This window comes from Eretmochelys imbricata, chromosome 20, assembly GCF_965152235.1.
Source record: "Eretmochelys imbricata isolate rEreImb1 chromosome 20, rEreImb1.hap1, whole genome shotgun sequence".
NCBI classification, from domain to species: Eukaryota; Metazoa; Chordata; order Testudines; family Cheloniidae; genus Eretmochelys; species Eretmochelys imbricata.
This window is the reverse complement of record NC_135591.1, coordinates 18,857,509-18,881,831: the sequence shown is the minus strand read 5'-3', so window position 1 is coordinate 18,881,831 and position 24,323 is coordinate 18,857,509. Positions and strand designations below refer to the sequence as shown.

The window sequence follows — 24,323 nt, the reverse complement described above, 5'->3', positions numbered from 1 at the left end:
ATCTCTCTCTCTATCCGAATACACACCCATCTCTCTCTCTATCCGAATACACACCCATCTCTCTCTCTATCCCCGTACACATCCATCTCTCTGTCTGTCCCCATACACGCCCATCTCTCTCTCTATCCGAATACACACCCATCTCTCTCTCTATCCGAATACACACCCATCTCTCTCTCTATCCCCGTACACATCCATCTCTCTGTCTGTCCCCGTACACACCCATCTCTCTCTCTATCCGAGTACACACCCATCTATCTGTCTGTCCCCATACACACCCATCTATCTCTCTCTCTCTCTCCTGTTCAGGAGCTGGGGGCAGGTCTGACCCCTTAGGGCTGGGTTATGAGGAGAAGCCCAGTCTGAGGGCTAGTCAGGCATGGAGCTGGCCTGGTCTCCCAGCTGACCACTTAGCCATTCTCCAGGGGGAATGAGGATGACAGATTTCCCACCACAGGCAGCTCCGGAGGCTCAGGTGCAGGGTGTCTCTGGTGGTTTCAGACTGGTAGGGAATCCAGGACACCGGGAGGAAGAACTGAGCCAGGGATCATGATTTTCAGCAGCAGTGTGTACTGAACAGAGCCAGGGACTGGGAGTCAGGACTCCTGGGATCTATCCCCAGCTCCAGGAGGAGAGTGGGGTCTAGTAGTTAGAGCCCGGGGAGCTGGGTTATGTTCCCTAGTCTGAGAGAGGAGTGGGTTAGAGTGGAGGAGGGCTGGGAGTCAGGACTCCTGTGTTCTATTCCCAGGGTACCCCTGACTTGTGAAGGACTTCTGACAAGTCCCTGCCTCTGTCTGTGCCTCAGTTTCCCCACTTGTAAAATGGGGGTGACACTACTTACCAGGTGACCCTCTTTTTGCCTTGCCCTCTGCAGTCTGTGGAGATGAGAGAGATTGGGAAGGACGGCTACTCAGACAGCGACCACTACCTCCCCATGGAAGGGCACGGCCGGGCTGCCTCCATGCCACGACTCCCTGCTGAAAACCAGGTGAGGGGCTTTTTTTTGGAACCATCCAGGGATTCCACTGCCAAACATAATGACACCCCTGCTGGGAGCTCGGGTCGTCCCCCGAAAATGGGGAATTTCTCATTCAAGTGCATTTCGAATGGGGAGTCGCTCCTGGACTGATACAAAGTGAACCAATCCCTTGCCAGGACTCAGGATTGGGCCCAGATTGCAAGAGACGCCTTTTGAAATTCATAGCACCCTAGAGTGTCAGACCAGAAGATACCATTAGATCATCTAGGCTGATCGCCCGCCCATCACAGGGGAGAGAATCTTGCCCAGTTACCCCTGCACTGAGCCCAAGAACTTGTGTTTGGCCAAAGCATTTTGTTGCCCCTTTGGCCCCTGTGGCAGCTTTGCAGGGCTGTCTCCATTCAGAGAAGAAATTGATGGTACGAGCCAGGGCTGTTCTTTGGTGTGATCTCGTTTTAGTTACAAAACATATTTACACCAAGTCCTGTTTCTCTGAACAATGGCAGGCGGTTTCCTTGTTCAGGAATCCCCAGTCTGCCGCTTCAGCGGGCTCTGTCTCTCTGCTTCACTGCTACTGACTTTCTGTCTCTTTGCGTATGTCTTCACTGCCCATTTAATCCTGGTTCTAACCTGGGTTTTAGCCCAAACCGTCCTACCATCCACACAGAAAAGCCTCGGACCTGGGTTTGGAAGTGCTTTAAGTCCTGGCTATTTGACTCAGTTGGGGATGTGAGTTAGAACCCAGGCTCTGCTTTAACTCAGTCTGGAACCTGCTAGTTCTTCGGTGCCCTTCCCACAGTTCCTCCTAAAGGACAGATTGACTGGGAAAGAATCCTACAGCATGTCAGCAGACAGAGCCAGGACACACGTGGATGAGAGCAGAACCAGTGAGGACACAGTAATTCAGGTCAAGCTTTTCAGTGGGGATGCTCACACATGAATTGACCATGCAGAGAAGACAGACCAGTCCACACAGGTTAGCTCTGATCTGCCTTTTGTCTTGGGCAGACTCTCCATTGTCTGTACCTCTCTCTACTCCACAAAGGGGCTTAATTGCTCCTTCCCTTGAGTTTGAAGGAGCTCAGCACACCCATTGCATGACCATTTTAAGGTGGTCTGTGATTGCCTTTGGTGCAGAAATTCAGCTGCTGGCAGCCAGGAGCACCTGTCAACATGTCAGTATCTTCCAGAAAGGCTGTCCAGTCTTGATCTGAAGACTTCAATGGATAGAAAAGGAGTACTTGTGGCACCTTAGAGACTAACCAATTTATTTGAGCATGAGCTTTCGTGAGCTACAGCTCGCTTCATCGGATGCATACCGTGGAAACTGCAGCAGACTTTATATACACACAGAGAATATGAAACAATACCTCCTCCCACCCCACTGTCCTGCTGGTAATAGCTTATCTAAAATGATCATCAAGTTGGGCCATTTCCAGCACAAATCCAGCACAGGTCTCACCAAGGCCTTAGACAGGGGAAAAATCACCTCCCAGCTCCTACTCAGGAAAAATGACTTTGGACATTTGCTTTCGTTGTCTCCAGCAGCTCTGCCACCCTGTGCTGAGAGGTGATGGCAATTCACTTGCTAAGCATTGGTGGGCCGGGTCACCACTTGGGAGACCTCATGGGAAAGTTCCAGCATGAAAAAACGCAGCACGTGTTGTTGACTCAGCAGGAGATGGTGGGGGACGGGGACGGGGGGAGGAGTGCTAGAAGGTGCTGTGCTGCTGGAAATGGAGGGGCTCAGTCACTAGGGGGGGCTCTCCTCTCTGAGTCAGTATAGTCACCAGGGTCTCTGCATAACACTAGGGGGTGCTACGCTGCATGAGGTGATGCTTAAAGTCGCCATCCGTTGAAATGAGGCTGTTAAAATCCCATTGTCCTATTCGTAGGAGTTGGGACATTTGTCCCAGCCAGATTTCAATTTCAGCTGCTTCTCTAAATTCCTCCTGTGATTCCAGCTGGATGCAGAATTCTTTCTTCATGTCTTTCCCTAAACTGCTGTGTAGCTTTGCTCTGCACTAAACAGCTGCTGTGCTCCACCCCAGAGGTGGCTGCATTTTACCAATGCGTGAAATTGACCGTTCCTTTGGGAAAAGCTAGATTCTGTGTTGCATCTCCCGAGAACGATTGCATGGAAGGTGCAAGCCCACTTTAACCCATGTAACCATGACAACAGCATCTCCAGAACCATATCATTATGGTCTCCATAACTGTGAGATCAAAGCCGTGGTCCATGTTACCGTGACACTGCAGTCTCTGTTACCATGACGTCGCAGTCTGTTGCTGGGACAACAACTCAGTAACCCTGACACTGCAGTTTCCCCTCCAGAATATCGATGAGTCGCAAGAGTCATTGTCTCACTTTGTATCAGTAACCAAAGCTTGCTAATAATATTATGATGTCACTTTTCTAGCGCCCCCCTCTGGTGACCAAAGGAGCATCACTGGCAGGCCCCAGAGAGAGCCTTGTTCAACAGCCTGGGCCAGAGGGGAGGTCACCGTAACCAAGGGGTACCTGAGGGAAATTAAGGGGGGAATGGAGCTATTTCTCCCAGGGAAGATGAAAGGGTTAAAGGCTCCAAAAAAAAAAAAAAAGGAATCTTGTAAAGATGCAGAATCCTTCCTTGAGAGCAACAGCAAAATGGGAGGAGGATTTTGTGGTCAGGAGGCCAGAGCCAAGGCCTGGGTTTCAGAGCTGATCCAAGCGTTGGAGGCTCTTGGATAGCATGAAATGTTAAGAGGCAGCATAATCTAATAGACTCAGCGTGAGATTTTTTGAGCCATGCACTCCTGGCCTCTTTCCTTGGCTATGGGAGAGATCATCTCTAATGGTCAGAGCAGAGGACTGGGAGTCAGGACTCCTGGGTTCTCATCCCAGCTCTGCCGCTGCCTCCCCGTGTGACCTGGGGCAAGTCACCTCCCCTGTCTGTGCCTCAGTTTCCTCCATGTTCAAAACAGGGGGTGATCTGGCTTACCATTGTGAGGTGTAACGTGTTAACATTCATCGGTTTCTTTGGAGCTGTTGGGTGGGATTCACCTCTCGGTTCCACACAGGGCTGAGAGCCAATCCTGGCCTGTCCATGTTCGCGTGTTACGTGCACGTCACTGACTCACGTGACCCTGTCCCTCCGCTGAAGGCGAACTCATACTGTCGCGATTCATCCGAGCGCAGCCACCATCTGAGCAAAGACCATTTGCCGCTGCTGGTTCCATCAAGCTTATAACATGAGCTTCCCATGTTGGCATGAAGCATGCTTCAGAGCAACAGAACCCCCCTCCAGACCCCCGAGGTGCGGTGCCCCCGGCCATCTTGGGCGCCTTCCTAGTGCCGCAACCCTGAGAGTGGCTGGGAGGACGGGGTGTTGTTAAGCATGCCCAGAGCATGTCAGATGCCACCCTTAGCGTGCTGAGGAGCATAGGAGCATTTACCGGGGCAATCTCCGTAGCGATGAGCTAAGTATAGGTATGTATAGCGATGAGCTAAGTATAAGTATGGGATGGTGGGTGGCGTGTGTCTGAGAAGGACAGCAACCATGTATCGCAGCTTCAAGACTGAAAACTCCCATCACCTACAATACTTCTTTAGCCTGAAAAGTTTGGGTCTAACCTGCCAAATTCTCCGTCGGTTTATGCCCCTGTAAACGGAGGTAGAACGTGACCCAGAGGGCGCGAATCCACATCCCAGCCCTTGACTGGCAGGTGTTTCTACCCGGATGGTGGCAAATCTGAGCTACCAGGAGCGAGTCCCCAAAAAATGGCCTTACCTTTAAGGGAATCAGGGGTGGGTCCCACTACCAGATAATGGTTGGGCTTGGTTGCTGTGGAGTTAGAGGGACACCTAGTGGCCACTCTGAGGCAGGATCTGTCAAACCAGCACTAGGGCCCAGATCCTCATGGGCGTTGGATGTGGGCCTCGCTGAGCTGCCCGCTGGGCGCCTGGCACGGCTCCCAGCTGTACGCTGACGCGGCTGGGGCCGCAAGTGACTTACGTGCTGGAGGAGATCTGCTCTGATTTTCATTTCCTTTTTGCATGAGCTTTCTAGCGAGCTTTGTGGGTAACCATTGACCTTTGGGCCAGGGCAGGAGGGGGGCGAGACACCTGCTAAAGGCTGCACTGTTCGTTAGGGGCCGAAGGAAGGAGGGGAAGGGTCTTGGGTCCACCTCCACCCCTCAAACTGTCCCTTGGGCCCTGCACCCTTGAGTCTCCCCTCCTGGCTGGGCTAGGAGAGTGGGGCGCACAGTGTGGCCCAGGCCAGGCACCATCCCATACAGCGAGGGGATGGGGGGTCAGGGAGGCTGCTCCTGGAGCAGGAGCAGGAGGCCTGATTCCCACATTGCTGGTCCAGCTCCATCCTGCCCCCATGGCAACCCAGGGGCCCAGCCAAGAGATGCTGAACTGATCAGTGTTCCTTACCCATCGTGTGGCCTAAAGGTTAGAGCAGAGGGGACTGGCAGTCCAGATTCCTGGATTCAATATCCAGCTCTGGGAGGGGAGCCGGGTGTAGTGGTTAGAGCAGGGCTGGGAGACAGGACTCCTGGGTTTTTTTCCTGTCTCTGTCTCTAACTCAATGTGTGACCTTGGGTGAGTCTCTTCCCCTCTCTGTCTCCATCTCCCCATCACTAAAATCCTTCCGTACCCCCAGGGGAGCTCTGGCGGCCGGAGCTTGTGACCCCAGCAGGCATCACTCTGAGACGAGCCAGGAGCAGAGGTGGTGCATGAGCAAGGGCCACTTCTACTGTCGTTCCTCTGCCCTGAATGGTTTTAAGGACAGTTAGCAATAGTGACTGGACATGTAGTCCTTAGCCTTCAGAGTCAACGGGGAGATGAACAGGGACTTGGCAGCCAGCTCCATTTCCCTCAGGCCCAGGTGCTGGATCCCACTAATCACCAGTGGGGGGCGGGGGGGGATAAGTGATTCTCCCAAAGCCAACAGCATGGCTGCGTAGCTGCTACTATGTAGCAACCAAGATCCTCCTACTTCCCCCCCACGCAGCGGGTCGGGGCTGGAGCTCTGTGAATTTGAGGCTCTTCTGCCATGCTCTGCCCTCCCCCCCCGGCATTATTTAATGCCCCTTGTGCCAGTTGAGGGGGGTCATCAAATCCCGCCTGTCTGCAGACTCAGCCAGTTCTCCCTGCTGCTTCCCCCGCAGCTGAGCCTGTTGGGTGCTCTCCTTTGGGTGCTCTCCTTCGGCACTCCCCAGCGGCGGGGGGGCTAGGCCAGGGGCACAGCATGCCAGCCCCGGGGCTGCGGCGGGAGGGCCCATCCCAAAGCATCTCCCTGGCGATCAGCAGGCTTTGGATCAGGCCCCAGAGGGGCAGGAGGGACTAGGTAGATCCGAACAGTGACACTGCAGCTTTTAACAGCAGCCCAAGGCACGGCTGGGACACAGGGGGGCTGGAGCCTGCTCTGTTGCAGCATGCACAGGAGTGGGGGCTGGGGAGGGGGGGCTGCTCCTGCCCGCACTGCTTTCATCCTCCGCTGCTCGCTCCATGCGTCCCACTCCCCCTCCGTCCTCTGGGGCCGCTGCCTGCCCCTGCTTGGCTTGGGTGCTGGGAGCACACGCGGCTGCAGGATGGAAGAAGCCCCCATCCGTAACTGACTGATAACCGAGTCTCTTCTCCCCTCCCCTGCCCACCCCTCACTCCCTGCCCTTCCTGGTGTCCTCCCGCCCCCCTCCCAAGCCCCCTTCTTTGCCTTTATATTTATTTTCTTCTCTCTCTCTTTCCCTTTCTGTGTGCACCGTCTTGTCTGGCTCTGGCAGAGGAGGAAGGTGCGACCCCGAGGAAATAATCTCAGTGTATGTACCGTGGTGGGGGCTTTCCAGTGCCACTCACTCCACGCCCACAATCCCCCGCTCGCCTCTAGCCGGTCTCCCTCCCTTCCTTGATCTGTCCCCACACACATCTAGCTAGCCTGTCTGTCTCTCCATCCATCCCTTTCCCTTCTCCACGTCTCTCGCTCTGATCTCCATCCTCTTCTGTCTGCCACGTCCGTTTCATTGCATACCACCTAGATTAGTGGCCCTGGCAGTGGGCTGCATTCCTCTCTTTTTCATCACAGCCAACGACAGCTACGTAGGCAGCCCCAGGGCTCCAGGAGGGGGCAGCCTTTCAGGAACTGCTCTGTGTTGATTTCACCTCCTCTCTAGCTGCCTCTGTCCCTGGCTTTTGCTCCATCCCCCTCTGAGGGCTCCCTTGTCATCTCTCCCCTGCTGGGGTCCAGCTCCTCTCATCACAGGTCGGGAGGGGATGGCGAAGGAGTGGTCTGCAAGACCTGACCCTGCTGGATGCTGGTCGCCATCAGCTCCCATTGTCTGATCTACGCCGCCCTTCTCCACCCTGCTCTCTGCTACTGTCCTGCTGGGAGCCAGGCCCCTTTCCCGTCAGGGGTCTCCTCCCCTCCCTCCATCCTGGGCTTCTTCCACAGCTGTCACCTCCTCTCTTCCCCCCGCCTTATCCTGGGGCCAGGTGACTCCATGACCTCCCTTGGGGATCCTTCCAAACTGCCCTTGGCCCCATGTGCTCGGGGGGAGGAAGCGCAGTCGAATGGCGAGAGGAGCAGGCACCCGGAACCTGGGTCTACTCCCAGCTCTGGGGGAAAGCACATGCTGGGCTAGAGAACAGATGGTGTCAGCTCCCGGCTGGTCTGCACCCGGAGTTACTCCACAATCGCTCTCGCTCACCCCCTGCCCTAATCCAAATGAACTTTCCAGTGTAGCTAATGTGTTTGAAGCCTCATCCGTCCACCCTTTCCCTCAGCTGGTCTCCCTATAGAAATTGACTGTCATCCTTAGCTGGGCACTCTCTTGGAAAGTCACTTCCATTTCAGACGGGAATATCCACACCGGGGGCGGGGGGTGCTGTGGTATTCCAGGATATGTCGTGGCAGAAGTGGCTGCTTTAGTCTGCTCTAGCTGTGCCAGGAAATCTCCCCCCATGAAGACAAGGCTGAAAGATGTGAAGTCAAACACATTGTATTAAACCACAGCAACCTCTAGCAAGCTGCCAGAGACTGGTGTGGACAGAAGAGAACACTCCTGGAACCACATTAGCTGGCTGAACTGTCGCTAAGGGGACGTCTACACTGCAGCCACGGGCTGCGACTGTGGATCCTGGAACCATGAAGCTGCAATTGCCCAGGTCTCAGTGCAGGCTGGAGCTCTGGGTAATTACTTGGGCAGCCAGCCTGCGCTGGAGCGACCCCTGGAGTACCCAGGCGAGCTAGATTACCGCTAGCTCAGGTCTGGCCGTGTGAGCTGCGGCATGCCCCAGGATTGCAGGGTAGACATGTCCGTAGCCAGCTCTCCACGCAGTGTTTGTCCTGTGGTACCCATCTCCACTAGGGAGGGGTTTTTTACCAATATACTGATACAACTCCTAGTGTGGGTGCAGGTTTACTGGCATAAAGGTGCCTTAAACCGGTATAAAGGTGTCGTAACCCAGTAGAGCGAATTCTTCTTCCTGAAAGGGAATAGCTGTACGAGTAAGCGGGGCTGGTAGTAAGCTATACCCCTACATCACTGCGTCCACACTCGGGTTTTATGGCTTTAACCAACCCAGTGTAGCTAAACCAGGACAACTAGTGTAGGCTATGGCGAAGGCTACAGTACAGATTTCTGCCTGCCGGGGGTGCGAAGAGGGGGGTTCCCAGATCAACACAGCTGTGCTGGCAGAATCCCCTAGCACAAATATTGGCAAATCTGCTTTCACTGGGCTAGCTTGTTTCGCTCGCTGGGGCTGGGATAAGCCACAGTGGGGAAGGCACAGGGTTGCGTGTATAAGGGGCGTTTTGGGGGTACAGGGTCCTGGTCTAGCTACACCCGTACATACTTGGTCTCAACACCCCATGCCCCCAGGCTGACCGTGACCAGCTGGCGCATTTGGCAGGTCAGCCTGCCCTGCTGTTTCCAACCACGTCAGTTTAAAGGGGTTTGCTAACACCCTGAGTCTACACAGTGTGTTCTCATTCACAGTTCCTCTCGGGGTGTCACGTATCCCAGGGCAAAGGGGCTGAGAGTCTGTGTTATTCTGTGGATTGTGGTGGGGCCTGTGAGCCCCAGGCATGGTCCACGCCCCCACAGCGCCAGGCACTGTACATTATTCATTAGGTGTATTACGGTAGCGCCCACAAGCCCTAGTCATGAACCAAGACCTAATTGTGCTGGGCCTGTATGTTTCTTAGTAGGTGCATTATGGTAGTGGTCGGAAGCCCCCATTATGGCCGAGGTCCCCACTGTCCCTGGGCTGTACAGACACAGAACAGAAAGACGGGCCCTGCCCCAAGGCTCTTGCAATCTCTTGTGGCTCCAAAGCCCCCCCCCCCCCCGCGGGGCATGTGGTGGGGGAGTTCTCCCCGGGGGGCTGTGGGGCTTTGCCAGCTGCCGGAGCAGTGCGTGCAAGGCAGGCGTGAAATGCTCCGGAGTGAGAGTGTTCTCTACCCAGAGGTCAATGACACACAAAGTGCAGGCGACAGGGAGACAGGCAGCTAGTGTTTAAAAGAGAGGGGGTGGGAGCCAGGACACCTGGGGTCTGTGCCTGGTGCTGGGAGGAGAGTAGAGTCCAGTGGTTAGGGCAGGGGCTGGGCGCCAGGACTCCTGGGTTCTGTTCCTGTCTCTAAGAGGGGAGTGGGGTCTTGTGATTAGAGCAGGGGGCTGGTAGTCAGGACTCCTGGGTTCCATTCCAGCTCTGGAAGAAGGAGTGGGGTTTCTTGGCTAGATCAGGGGGACTAGAACTCATGACTCCTGGATTCTACTCCTAGCTCACTCACTGTGCCTCAGTTTACCCTCCAGTAACTGTGATCTCTCTCCCAGGGGGTGTTTGTGAGGCTTAATTAGTGCTAGGAAGGGGCCTCCCAGTCTGCTGTGTATGCTTCTGCACCACAGCAGGGAGAGGCAGCCAGAGCTCCTCCATGGGGCAGTCCGGTTTGTGGTCCCGTAGCTCTTTTGAATGGAAATAGCCATCCTGGTTGTTTGTGGGAAGAGGGGAAGGGGCAGCGGGGACTGGGCAGGGGAGGCGTCAGTGCTGGGATTCTCCTTCCCATGCTGTAGCACTGATCCCCCCCCCACCCTCCCCCAGGTTTGAACAGATCGACCCTGGGATTGCTGTACAATGTGCCTGATTCTCAGCTCCCTGCTCTAAGGACATGATTCTTCCCCATCGTATCCCTGAGCTGCAGGGGCCCATCACCTGACCAGCTCCATCTAGCGTTGCTGGAGGGTCTTTGGGTGTAGATGATAAGGCCTCCTGGGTGTCTCCGGAGGCACTTCGCCTGTAGATGCCACTGGCGATGGTGTCTCCTGGGTGTACCTGGAAGCTCTTCGCCTGTAGATGCCACTGGCGATGGTGTCTCCTGGGTGTACCTGGAAGCTCTTCGCCTGTAGATGCCACTGGCGATGGTGTCTCCTGGGTGTACCTGGAAGCTCTTCGCCTGTAAATGCCACTGGCGATGGTGTCTCCTGGGTGTACCTGGAAGCTCTTCGCCTGTAGATGCCACTGGCGATGGTGTCTCCTGAGTGTACCTGGAAGCTCTTCGCCTGTAGATGCCACTGGCGATGGTGTCTCCTGGGTGTACCTGGAAGCTCTTCGCCTGTAGATGCCACTGGCGATGGTGTCTCCTGGGTGTACCTGGAAGCTCTTCGCCTGTAGATGCCACTGGCGATGGTGTCTCCTGGGTGTACCTGGAAGCTCTTCGCCTGTAGATGCCACTGGCGATGGTGTGTCTCTGGAGGCACTTCACCCGTAGATCCTGCTGCTGTGGGGAGGGGCACAGCTGATACTCCCAGGAGGGTTGTGGTCGAGGTCAGTTCAACATCCCCTCTGGGTGGTGGAGCCCCCCGGACATACTGGAGGCCACCGAGTCCCTTGATGCTACCTCTGCTTGGGCCCCTCAGCTGGACGGCCATGGTGGCCTCACCAGGGGAGAGGAACAGGATGGCTCCCGGTTGGTGGGAATGTGGTATTTTTGTGGGCTGTGCTTCCCAGGCTCTCCAGGTGGCCACAAACCATCTCACCGGCCTGAGCCATTGCAGACAGCAAAGGCCTTTGACAGGGCTCCCTGCAGGCCTGCCCATGGCATTTACAGCAACCTCCATCCCAGCCATAGACAGGACAGGATCGTCCCACGGGAAGGAACCCAAGTAGCAGGAGACACAATCCCTCAGTTTGCCTGGCTATGGAGAGTGGCACCTAGACTGGGAAACCTAATGAGCCATAGCAGGCTGAGAACAGAATATCTAATGGTTAAAGCTTAATCGGGAGCCAGGCTTCCTGGGTTCTCTGTCTGACTTAAGTGTGGTGTAGTGGTTAGATCACAGGATTCCTGGGTTCCATTTCCAGCTCTACCACAGATTTGCTGTTGGTTTTTGGGTGAGTCATCGCCTTTCCCTGTGCCTCAGTTTCCCCCTCCATACAATGAGGAAAACAGTCCTTACCAACAGGGTGGGCTGGGGGCGTGTCTGTGAGGTTTAATTCACGAGTGGTAATTTGAGATCTTCAACGTAAGAGAAAGCCAAACTCTTATCTCACCCAGCCCCGCAATGCTGATCAGATCACCCCCCTGCCAGGCCCTGCTGCTGGGGGCAGCATAGACTCCAGGGAGCTGAGCTGCATTGGTTCCCCAACCCCCCAAATAACCTCATGGAGGAGAGGATTCACAGAGGTAATGAGCCCATAGCACCAGTATGACAGGATCCTAGAACTGAGAGCTGCTAGCTCCCCAGCTGAGGTCCCCAATACCAAGCGGCGAAGAGCCCCAGGAATTGGGACCCTGGGGTCATAGGTCCCTCTCTGAGATCCACAACTAGCACCAGAACCCAGAAGGCTCATGGGTGGGTCCATCCTGCAGGAAGGGACAACCCACTGATCCACCTGGGAGAGGAGCCAAGTCGAGCCCCGCACAGTACATGACACTGAGGGGTGGGTGTGGCCATCACAGGCCAGGGGCCCAGGGAGGGGGCATTCCTGAGCCTGGCAAAGCAGCCCCTCAATCTCCAGGGCCCCATGGCGGTGAGGCCCCCTCACTTCCCGCAGCCCATCCATCCCACCTATGAGGACTTTCAAAGGTGTGTTCATAGAGTCGTAGATGCCAAGGCCAGAAGGGACCATTGTGATCATCCAGTCGGACCCCCAGGATAACTCAGGCTGAAGAATTCATAGAGCGGTGCTTTTAGAAACACATCCAGTTCCAATTTCAAAAATTCTCAGGGATGGAGAAGCCACCATGACCCTTGGTGAATTCTTCCAGTGGGTAATTACTCTCACCATGACAAATGAATGCCTTGTTGCCAGTCTGAATTTTCCTAGCTTCAACTTCCAGCCATTGGATCGTGTTAGACCTTCCTCGACTAGGTCTGGGGGCCTGGATTAGGGCCCAGTCCTGCAAGGTGCTGAGCTCAGTGGGAACGGAGGGTACTCATCTGGAGTAGTGTGTCCAGTTTTGGGCCCCACACTACAAGAAGGATGTGGAAAAATTGGAAAGCGTCCAGCGGAGGGCAACAAAAATGATTAGGGGTCTGGAACACGATTTACTAGGAGAGGCTGAGGGAACTGGGATTGTTTCGTCTGCGGAAGAGAAGAATGAGGGGGGATTTGACAGCTGCTTCCAACTACCTGAAAGGGGGTTCCAAAGAGGATGGATCTAGACTGTTCCCAGTGGTAGCTGATGACAGAACGCGGAGCAATGGTCTCAAGTTGCAGTGGGGGAGGTTTAGGTTGGATATTAGGAAAAACTTTTTCACTAGGAGGGTGGTGAAGCACTGGAATGGGTTACCTAGGGAGATGGTGGAATCTCCATCCTTAGAAGTTTTTAAGGTCAGGCTTGACAAAGCCCTGGCTGGGATGATTTAGTTGGGGTTGGTCCTGCTTTGAGCAGGGGGTTGGACTAGATGACCTCCTGACGTCCCTTCCAACCCTGATATTCTATGATTCAGCCTCCCTTAGGATGAGGGAGAACCAGTGGTGCAATGTCATAGGTCCATGGGTGGACAGATGGCTCCATAGACCTTTGAGTGGAAGGATAGATCTCTGCAGGTCTCCGTGGTTCCTTAGCTCCAGGGATGGAGAGAGAGTGACGAAGACATGAGGGTGGAGGGACAGACAGATGCATAGATAGTTTCAATAGGATTAGTCGGCATTTGTTTGTAACGCCATCCTTGTACCCCTCCCCCTTCCCGCAGGCTTCCCCGTCCCCCTGCAGTGCCGCATAAATCTATGGGTCTGGGTCTGTCGTTTCCTTTGCAGACGATCACGGACACCAGCCCCATGAAGCGCTCGGCTTCCATGCTGGGCCACTCGCGCTCCAAAGGCATCCGGCTGGACGACTACTCCTTGGAGAGGGTCGTTCCTGAGGAGAACCAGCGGCATCATGAGCGGCGGAGGGAGTGGAGCCACCGGGCCTCGGAGCGCTCGCTCAGCCGCTACGCGGACGGGGGCACAGGTGGTGCGGCTGTTGGGGGGGATGCCCGGTCTGTAGGCTGTGTTAGTCCCGCTCTGCTCTTGCCATGGAGGGAGTCAGACTAGCCCAAGCATGTGAGCTGGTGCCCTCGAGTGGCCGTGGACTGCAGAAGCAAAGTCCATGGAGTTACCCAGTGCAAACTGGGTGTGAGTGAGATCAGGAGCCATATCCGCAGCCGGTGTAAATCAGCTGGTGCTGCTGAAATGGGAAAAGCTCCATATCTCATTTCCCAACACACACACACACCCCCCGAGCCAGCCAGTCCTGCTCTATATCCGCTTCGCCAGCTGCCCTGAGGTTGGGGTTAGGGGAGTCTGGCTTGGAGCTCACTGGCTGGTTGAGAGGCCCAGTTCATTGAAGCACATGGAGACCCTTGGATAGAGAAGGGCTGGTTAATTGGGGTGACTATACGGGTTCTTATTTCTGGCCAGACCAGCACTAGGGAGCAGCAGAAATCTCCCAAGACACCTGGGCCCCTGGCCATTCCTGACCAGTTCAGCGCACACAAGTGCTTCCGCTACCTTCTGAATAGTCATCGAGGTCCCAAGGGCTTGTCTACACCTAAAACACTGCCCTTGAGTACCCCACTGCGTGCTGCCCCCTCCTGTTAACTGCCTGTCCTACTACGCCCCCCACCCTCCCGCCTCTTTCAGTGGGCAAGTGGCAAACCTTTTTGCAGTCGTTTTACTGGGGTCAGAGTCTGTGATCTCTGTTACTTTGATGTAAATCCAGAGTAAGCTCCATTGGGCCTGATCTCTGTTACACTGGTGTAAATCTGGAGTAAATGCCATTGGGTCTGCTATCTGCTACGCTGATGTAAATCCAGAGTAAACACCACTGAAATCAGATTTTGTTTATATGGGCTGATTCTCCTCTCACTTACACCAGTTATATACCAGGGTCAGCCCATTGACCTCCCTGGAGTCACTTCTGATTTACACCAGTATGAGTAAGCCCTAGGTACTGAGATATCATACCATTGCGCATGGTGCGAATGTCCAGGTAGTAACAGGCCACCGGACTCTAGTGCAATTGCACGCCACGTGCCACAGGACTGTTGTGTTTCCTGTCCACAGATGCTAACTGGATTGATGGCAAACTGTCTCCCGGAACGTAATAATCTCTGCCTCCCCCTCTCCCTCCACGGCAGGGCTGGGCACGGACCTGAGCATGACCACGCCATCGGGCGACCTACCTCCCAAAGAAAGAGACCAGGAGCGAGGACGGCCCAAGGACCGGAAGCATCACCACCATCACCACCATCACCGGCATCCCCACCCCTCCTCCGACAAGGAGCGCTATTCGCAGGAGAGACACGAGCACAGCCGGCCCCGCTCCAGAGACAGGCGCTGGTCCAGATCCCCCAGCGAGGGCCGTGAGCACATGCCCCACAGGCAGGTGGGTCTGGCTTTCCACTCCCCCCTTCACCTCTAGGGATGGGCACAGGGGTGGGGAGTGGGGGTGAAGCAAAGCCAGCCTGGAGCTCCCCGCTCCTTGGGGAGCAAGTTCCAGTTGTCCAGCAGGCTGAGCAAACATTGCTGGATCTCAGCAAGGGTGGAGCAGAGCAGGTTGGAGGCCAGAACCGACCCAGACATCTGTCACAGGTGCTGATCCCAACCCAAGCTCTGGAGCTTGGGGCAGATCCAGCGAGGGCTGGTTCTCTGGGATCTGGGAGCCAGAGTGGAGGAGCTGCTCTATCTCACTTGGCCTCTGGATCTAAAAGCCCAAACCTCCCAGGCAGCCACAGACTCATAGGGCCTAATTCTCAGCTACACAAATGCCCCTTCATACTAACCACTAGAGGGGGACAATGAGCCAGAATTAGCCACACCCCCTGGATGGGGAAGCTCCGCCCACACATCAAAGGGCTGCACAGATTCCATTTCCCTGTACAGGCCACCACTTTGTAACCCCGCCTGTGGCGGGACCATCAGGGGGGATCAGATCAGTGGCCTCTTCATCTAGAAAGCAGGAGTCCCTGCTGCCTGGTCTAAAGGACCAGAGACTGTGGTGGGGACAAAGAGTGGGGGGAAGTTATGGGTCCGTCCTGTGGATGAGGGCGTCGTCATGAGCATTTATTGGGGGAACAGGAGCCCAGCCAGACACTGCATCCCCTTGTCCCCGACTGGAGGGGAATCCCACAATATCAGCCCCACTGAAATAACGCCCCAGCCAGCCAATCCCTGAGTGGCAGTCCTGGGTGGGGGGCTGTCCCCAGTCACAGACAGACTGAGTGACTCCCAGATCCAGAGCGCCAGAGGAAGGCATGGCCCAGAAGGGCTTTCCCCCTTATTCGCCCCCAGCAGCTGATCGACCCAAAGATCCCGTCCCCTCTCCGCCACCTGCTTCCTTAGAGCCAGGGGAAGAGCAGTGAGTCTAACAAACTGCCCCGGGGAGCTCCTTAGGCTGGAGTGAGATCGACAGGAGCACCAGGGGTCCATGTGTCATTGGAGTGGTGTGGGAAATGGGGAAAGGGCCCAGGGGATGCTAGGAGGATCAGAGCCAGAGTAAGCTTCACTCCTGTCCACACACACACCCCTCCCCAACTCTCCAAAGGAAGTGGGGGAGACTGCTGGAGGTGGAAAAGCTCCTCCTGGCAGCTGGAGTACCCAGTTTTCAGATTTAGGGCCCGGCACTGGGGCACTCAGCGCAGTTGGGGCAGTTCAGCCACCAGAGGGCGCTCTGAAAAACGCGGGCAATAACCCAGGGTAAAACCATGGACTGCCCATCGCAGCTCTGGGCAAGAGTCACAGCTGGGGATTTAAAGGGACCATCAGGTAAAACTGCCAAGAGCCAGAAGTCAGTGGGCCCCATTCTGAGCTCACTTACACACCAGGGTAAATCCACTGAAGTGGGCTGAGTGACTCCAGATTTACACTGGCATAGCCAAGAGCAAAACCTAGCCTCCCGCGGCCTCCCGCTTGTGCACCATGGGGTGAAACACTGCAATCCCGAGTGGGGGCATTTTCCCTTCCCCTCACCCTTGCTGCGACGCCGACATGAGGATCAGAACTGGGACCCGCTCGTTTACATCCATCTAACTGCACCCCCTCACCTGATTGACACTGGGGTGAGCGAAAGAGGGATAGGACGATGTAGCTGAGCCATGTGCCCTCCACACCCCTGTGTTCTTGGCTGTGACTCATGCTGCCACCACCAGCTGGGGGTGGGGGGTTGGGAGGCTGCTCAGGGTGGGGGGGCCTTGAGGAGGGGCTCCCTGTCACTTGGACAATGACGACTGCTTTGAACTCTCTTCAAGCCCTTTATTTCGGTTATTTTCACCCCTCACTCCCCCCTCCCCAAGCCATTGGTCTTCCCCGCTTGTTTCTCGGGAGCACCATGCTGACAGGCCTTGAGTCCCATCTTTATTTCTGTGTCCATTGTGTTTGGCTTGGCTGTCACGGCAAGGGGCAGGCACAGGTAAGATGGTTGGTGAGCAGAGACCCAAAAACCACCGGCCATCCAGTGTCTGTGGTGTGAACCCTTTGTTGCTAACGCTGGTGGCCACTGGTGCCTCTGGGTTTTGTGACTCTGGAAAGTTTGGAATGAAGCTGCTCCTAAACCAGGCCCACATGCCTGGCCCACGCACACGGAGCTCCGGGCCCATGCCTGTTCCACGCACAGGGAGCTCCGGGCCCATGCCTGGCCCACGCACACGGAGCTCCGGGCCCATGCCTGGCCCACGCACACGGAGCTCCGGGCCCATGCCTGGCCCACGCACACGGAGCTCCGGGCCCATGCCTGGCCCACACACACGGAGCTCCAGGCCCATGCCTGGCCCACGCACACGGAGCTATGGGCCCATGCCTGGCCCACGCACACGGAGCTCCAGGCCCATGCCTGGCCCACGCACACGGAGCTCCAGGCCATGCCTGGCCCACGCACACGGAGCTCCAGGCCATGCCTGGCCCACGCACACGGAGCTCCGGGCCCATGCCTGGCCCACGCACACGGAGCTCCAGGCCCATGCCTGGCCCACGCACACGGAGCTCCGGGCCCATGCCTGGCCCACGCACACGGAGCTATGGGCCCATGCCTGGCCCACGCACACGGAGCTCCGGGCCCATGCCTGGCCCACACACACGGAGCTCCAGGCCCATGCCTGGCCCACGCACACGGAGCTCCGGGCCCATGCCTGGCCCACGCACAGGGAGCTACAGGCCATGCCTGGCCCACGCACACGGAGCTCCAGGCCCATGCCTGGCCCACGCACACGGAGCTCCGGGCCCATGCCTGGCCCACGCACACGGAGCTCCAGGCCCATGCCTGGCCCACGCACACGGAGCTCCGGGCCCATGCCTGGCCCACGCACACGGAGCTCCAGGCCCATGCCTGGCCCACACACACGGAGCTCCAGGCCCATGCCTGTTCCACGCACAGGGAGCTCCGGGCCCATGCCTGGCCCACGCACACGGAGCTCCGGGCCCATGCCTGGCCCACGCACACGGAGCTCCGGGCCCATGCCTGGCCCACGCACACGGAGCTCCAGGACCATGCCTGGCCCACGCACACGGAGCTCCAGGCCCATGCCTGGCCCACGCACACGGAGCTACGGGCCCATGCCTGGCCCACGCACACGGAGCTCCGGGCCCATGCCTGGCCCACGCACACGGAGCTCCAGGACCATGCCTGGCCCACGCACACGGAGCTCCGGGCCCATGCCTGGCCCACGCACACGGAGCTCCAGGCCCATGCCTGGCCCACGCACACGGAGCTCCGGGCCCATGCCGGGCCCACGCACACGGAGCTCCGGGCCCATGCCTGGCCCACGCACACGGAGCTACAGGCCATGCCTGGCCCACGCACACGGAGCTCCGGGCCCATGCCTGGCCCACGCACACGGAGCTCCAGGCCCATGCCTGGCCCACGCACACGGAGCTCCGGGCCCATGCCTGGCCCACGCACACGGAGCTCCGGGCCCATGCCTGGCCCACGCACACGGAGCTACGGGCCCATGCCTGGCCCACGCACACGGAGCTCCAGGCCCATGCCTGGCCCACGCACACGGAGCTCCGGGCCCATGCCTGGCCCACACACACGGAGCTCCGGGCCCATGCCTGGCCCACACACACGGAGCTCCGGGCCCATGCCTGGCCCACGCACACGGAGCTCCAGGCCATGCCTGGCCCACGCACACGGAGCTCCGGGCCCATGCCTGGCCCACGCACACGGAGCTCCGGGCCCATGCCTGGCCCACGCACACGGAGCTCCAGGCCATGCCTGGCCCACGCACACGGAGCTCCGGGCCCATGCCGGGCCCACACACACGGAGCTCCAGGCCCATGCCTGGCCCATGCACACGGAGCTACAGGCCATGCCTGGCCCACGCACACGGAGCTCCAGGCCCATGCCAGGCCCACGCACACGGAGCTCCAGGCCCATGCCGGGCCCACGCACATGGAGCTCCGGGCCCATGCCTGGCCCACGCACACGGAGCTCCGGGCCCATGCCTGGCCCACGCACACGGAGCTCCAGGCCCATGCCGGGCCCACGCACACGGAGCTCCGGGCCCATGCCTGGCCCACGCACACGGAGCTCCAGGCCCATGCCGGGCCCACGCACACGGAGCTCCGGGCCCATGCCTGGCCCACACACACGGAGCTCCGGGCCCATGCCGGGCCCACGCACACGAAGCTCCGGGCCCATGCCTGGCCCACGCACACGGAGCTACAGGCCATGCCTGGCCCACGCACACGGAGCTACAGGCCATGCCTGGCCCACGCACACGGAGCTACGGGCCCATGCCTGGCCCACGCACACGGAGCTACGGGCCCATGCCGGGCCCACGCACACGGAGTTATGCCCATGCCTGGCCCACACACACGGAGCTCCAGGCCATGCCTGGCCCACGCACACGGAGCTCCGGGCCCATGCCTGGCCCACGCACACGGAGCTATGGGCCCATGCCTGGCCCACGCACACGGAGCTCCGGGCCCATGCCTGGCCCACGCACACGGAGCTCCAGGCCCATGCCTGGCCCACGCACACGGAGCTACAGGCCATGCCTGGCCCACGCACACGGAGCTCCAGGCCCATGCCTGGCCCACGCACACGGAGCTCCGGGCCCATGCCTGGCCCACGCACACGGAGCTCCGGGCCCATGCCTGGCCCACGCACACGGAGCTACAGGCCATGCCTGGCCCACGCACACGGAGCTCCAGGCCCATGCCTGGCCCACGCACACGGAGCTATGGGCCCATGCCTGGCCCACACACACGGAGCTCCGGGCCCATGCCTGGCCCACACACACGGAGCTCCAGGCCCATGCCGGGCCCACACACACGGAGCTATGGGCCCATGCCTGGCCCACACACACGGAGCTATGGGCCCATGCCTGGCCCACACACACGGAGCTCCGGGCCCATGCCTGGCCCACACACACGGAGCTCCAGGCCCATGCCGGGCCCACACACACGGAGCTATGGGCCCATGCCTGGCCCACACACACGGAGCTCCGGGCCCATGCCGGGCACACGCACACGGAGCTCCAGGCCCATGCGTGACACACCCAGGGCTATGGACAGAGATGTCACACACAGGGAGTTACAGGAACACACATGGCACATGCATAGCTATGGGCACCTGTGTGGCACATGACCAGAGTCACAGGCACACACAGGATACCTGCTCACAGGCACACACCTGACACCCCCCGAGATGTGGGAACACAGGTAGCGCACCTGCACCCACACGCATGGCATATATGTACAGCTGGGCACATACATAGCATATGCAGACATGGGTACGGCACATGTGTGTCATCCATCCATCCAGTGGGCACGCTCAGGGCACACTCGTGCAGACGCATAGCCATGCGGGACACACACCTGGCAGACACTGACACGTGCATGGCATGGCAGAGAGCACACGGATATTCAGGCACATGTGTGGCACACGCAAGTGCAAACACGGGCACAGACGGCATCCGCATAGTCCTGGGAACATACATGGCATGTGTAAGTGCGGGTGGATACGCGGCACACAGACAGTTCAGCCCCATCACATTATCTCTGCTGAGAGCTAACACAGGGCCCCCAGGCTCTGTCTGTTCCCCAGGCCCCTGTGACAGCCCTCGAGCACTGTGGAGCTGCAGTGGGCCGAGGAGAATCAGACCCCAGGCGCCTTGCTGGATCAAGGCATCCGGCCTGCTTCTTTTTTCCGATCCAGGGCACTTGTATAGAGGCATCTGACCATAGGGGCTAGCCAGAGAGAGCCAGATACAGCACTTCCCCAGGGGCTAGCCTGCGTATGAACCCTTGCCCCCTAGCGGATTATTGGAGCAGCTGAGCTGTGTGTCACCTCCCCTATATGGTTGAGGGGGGAGTCTCCTTTAGGAGCCTGGCTTTTGGAGCAGGAGGGCCCGTGCTCTGCCCTCCTTAGAGCTGAAAAATGTGTAACAACCTCAGAGGAAATCCTGGATCTGCTCAGAGCTGCCTGTCTCTACTCACACACGGAACATCACAAAGGAGCTTCGCCACCATTGCTTACGCCCACTCTCCTGGGTCAACGCCTACTGACCTGCTGTAGCGTTTCCAGGTAACCTCTCATTCTGAGCGGAGTGGAGGCAGTGGGGTTCAGGCTAACTCGCTGCTTTCCTGCCCCATCCTCTTGGTTTGGGGATCCTCTCCAGAGAAATCCTGCTGGAAGCTGTTTCCATCTGTCAAAGGTGCCCTGGCAGATCTGGTGGCCATTGATGCAGGACTCGTGGGTCGTCAGGGTTCTGATAGGTGTAAACCCAGACTGACTCCAGGGGAGTGAGATGGGTGTGAGTCCACCCTGGTCACACTGAGAATGGACCTGGTCCTGAGGAGGCCAGTGTGAAGCAGACAGAGGTTCTCGTTGGGGAGACATTCCTACCTGCTTCCTAGGATGAGAACTAGCCAGGGATCAAATCTTTTAAGAACCAGAGCAGCCCGGAAGTCACATTTTGCCAGAGCTGGAGGGACCACGAACGTCCAGAGTCTGTCGAGCTTGGAGCTAAACCTAGAGCCTGTGGTTTTCATGTGGTTCTCTGACTTTGTTGACCACAGCTAGACCTGGGACAACCAACCAAGGGCTTCCCATCAATCTTCAACAGCTTCCCACGTGTTTGCCCTGCATTGCTTTGGCCACGACCTCTGCACGTGTCAGGCTTTTGTGTCCAATCCACTGTTGCAGACAAGCTAATTCTACAGCCTGTTGCCAGATTCCTTTCCCCAGCTGAGCTGGATTTCCAGCTGTTTCTCCTGCTCTTCGCACTTCCCCCAAATACATGCTCAGTCCGGCAAGGCCTGTCAGGCACAGGACCGCTCCTCTTTTCCCCAGTGCAGACGAGGGCAGCCCATTCCTAAACCAGGATGGAGCTTGCCCCACTAGTCTGAGACAGTTGGAGAGACACAAACTGGATTTGAGCAGGAGAGGACTCACCCTGAATGAGTCACTCTGCCTGGTGGAGCAGCAAGACTGTGGTGGCCTGAGCAGAGCCTGTAAGAGGGCACCAGTGTCTCGTCCACTGGACTGTCCTTCTCTCTCGCCTTCTAGAGGGTGTCAGAGAGGCCCAAGCATTGGCAACGTGGCAGGTCCGGATCCCAGCTTCCCCAAAGGCTGGCAGGATCCGCCCGTGCGAGAGCGGGAGAGGATCTGTGTGGGAAGCACAAAGAGTGGAGAAATTCAGGACAACTTGGAGCCGCCCCTTTGCCCTTTCTTCTTTGCTGTTGCTCAGCCAAACCCCTCACCCACACGCCTTTGCCTTGTGGAAGCCAGTCAAGCCAGGCCAGTGGGGCACGAACAGGTGATAACAACATCCGCACCGAGGCCACGTCTACACGCGCAGCGGCCTGGGTGGAGCTGCATTTCTGCAGCACGTCTGGTGAAGACGCGCTGTGCCGACAGGAGAGCGCACAAAACCCACCTCTACGCGTGGCAGAAACGATGCCCCCCTCCCCCCCGCCAACAGAGCACGCTCGGGGGTAGAATAGTCACACCCCTGAGCAAGCGAAGCTGTGCCGACCTAGGCTGTAGTGTAGACATAGCTTCAGGTTCCAGAGGGTGAAGGATGTATAAAAGATAAAGGCCCTTCTGCTTCAGGGCATGAGCCAATCACCGCCTGACTGCTGGGGCCAGCAAAGGATGTCCTCCTGGGCAGGTGATTCCATTGTCTGCTACTGGCCCTCCTCCCGCGGCTCCGATTCTGGGGACGTCACCTCACTCTGCAGCGGGTAAGTACCCCGGTCCGTGGACCTTCCACCCAACAGCAGACACCCGCCAGCAAGCAGCTCTCACTCGCGAAGCCCCGCGGCTGTAGGCAAGCCGCACACACTGGCTCTCCCAATGGGGTCCGCTCTGTTCCAAACTTCTCCAGACCCAGTGCTCTCCCCTCCTCTTTCCTTGCCGGACGCCCCCTCGCCCTTTCCACCCCAGTTTCCCCACCCCACCCTCCCTCACCCCTTTTTTTTTCAACTCCAGCTGTTTATTTTCTTTTGAGTTCCCTTTGGAATCACCTTTGGTAACGCACAGAACAATTCATGCTCTGCAGGCCCTGCGGGTTCTCTCTCTCTCTCGCTTGCTTGCTTGCTTTTAACCCTTTCCTCTCTTGCTTTCGAAGCGTGTGAGTAATTTTTAGAAGTTTTCTGCTACTTTTTAAAAACCCCAAAACTTACAAAAACTCCATTTCTCATTTCTCTTCTCACTTTTTTTCCCCCTTCTTTTGTTTGTTTTCTCTTTTGGTTTCTTTTCTTCTCCTCCGTTGGTCTCTCGATCCCCCTCTTCCCGTCCTCCCTTCCGTGGCTGTTGCTTTTTCTTCTCCCCCCTCCATTATTTCCCCCCCTTCTTTGGTTCCTTCACCCCCAAATCCCCTGCCTTCTTTTCTCGTCCTCGTTTCTGTGTCACCTTCCCTGCCCCTCCCAACCCCCCTTCCCTTTCTGTCTCTTCTTGGTTAATTTTCCTTGTATATTTTCTTTTTGATTTCCTTTGTTTCAATTTTCATGTAGGGCAGTAGTCCCGTAAGTGGCAGTCCAGTCCTTTCAACATCCGGCACCAGTACCCCAAGGCGAGGACGCCGCCAGCTCCCACAGACCCCTCCGACACCCCGGCCACACGTGTCCTATTCCCCTGTGGTCCGTAAGGTCATCAGTGCAGGCCCCCAGCAGCAGCCGCAGTCAGTGCATCACCCCAGCAGGATATCCACCCCCGCGCCGAGACGATACCCCTCGCTCCCCGCCGACCCCCAGGTGGCGGAGCGGCCCGGCAGATCGCCCGCCATGGAGAGACACACGGTCCCGCCACGGAACGATTCGCCCCGAGCCTACCGCCACGCCAGCAGCCGGTGGTCGGTACCCCACGTCTCCGAGCCGCACCCGGGACCCCGTCGTGGCGGTTATTACCGGAGTCCGGACTGCGCCGCACCCCCCAGCAAGGAAGCCTTCTCCTACGAGACCACGCACGTCAGCAGCTCAGGGCGTTCGCCCAGGACTTCCCGGGCGGGAGGCGGCTCTTCACCCTCCAGGCCTGGGCGGCGACTTCCTAACGGATATTACCACTCCCATGGAGCAGCCAAGCCACGCTCCCGCCAAGGACTGCATGAACCCTCTAGCGAAACTGACGAAGATGACTGCTGCTAACCTGGAAGCGGTTTGACACACACACGCACACTTGCAACACACACACACACTGGACAGAGACGACATTACCAGATTGGGGGGGGGGGCGGGGGGAGGAAAAGAACATGGAAATCACAACAATCTGCCCTATGGGGAGGTGTCTGAGAGAGAGCGCTCAAATTGCAGAGAGGGAAGTAACTTTGGTTGGAGGGGTTTTCTCGGGGTGGGGTGGGGGACAGGGTTTTGGGATGGGGGAGGACAAGGGATCTAGGGACCAGAGCATGTTTATCTTTTACAGATCAAGTTGTG

General features: G+C 57.8%; 1 protein-coding gene across 1 annotated transcript in view; it reads left to right on the top strand.

Moving 5' to 3' along the window:
* Positions 1-24,035, top strand: part of CACNA1A (calcium voltage-gated channel subunit alpha1 A) — a 168,864-nt gene extending 144,829 nt beyond the window's left edge. Inside the window, exons 44-48 of the mRNA XM_077838173.1 lie at positions 875-988; positions 6,749-6,784; positions 13,224-13,419; positions 14,588-14,835; positions 23,406-24,035. Of these exons, the coding sequence (XP_077694299.1) occupies positions 875-988; positions 6,749-6,784; positions 13,224-13,419; positions 14,588-14,835; positions 23,406-24,035 (1,224 nt within the window). The remainder of the gene's footprint in view (positions 1-874; positions 989-6,748; positions 6,785-13,223; positions 13,420-14,587; positions 14,836-23,405) is intronic.
* Positions 24,036-24,323: the final 288 nt, after the last annotated feature.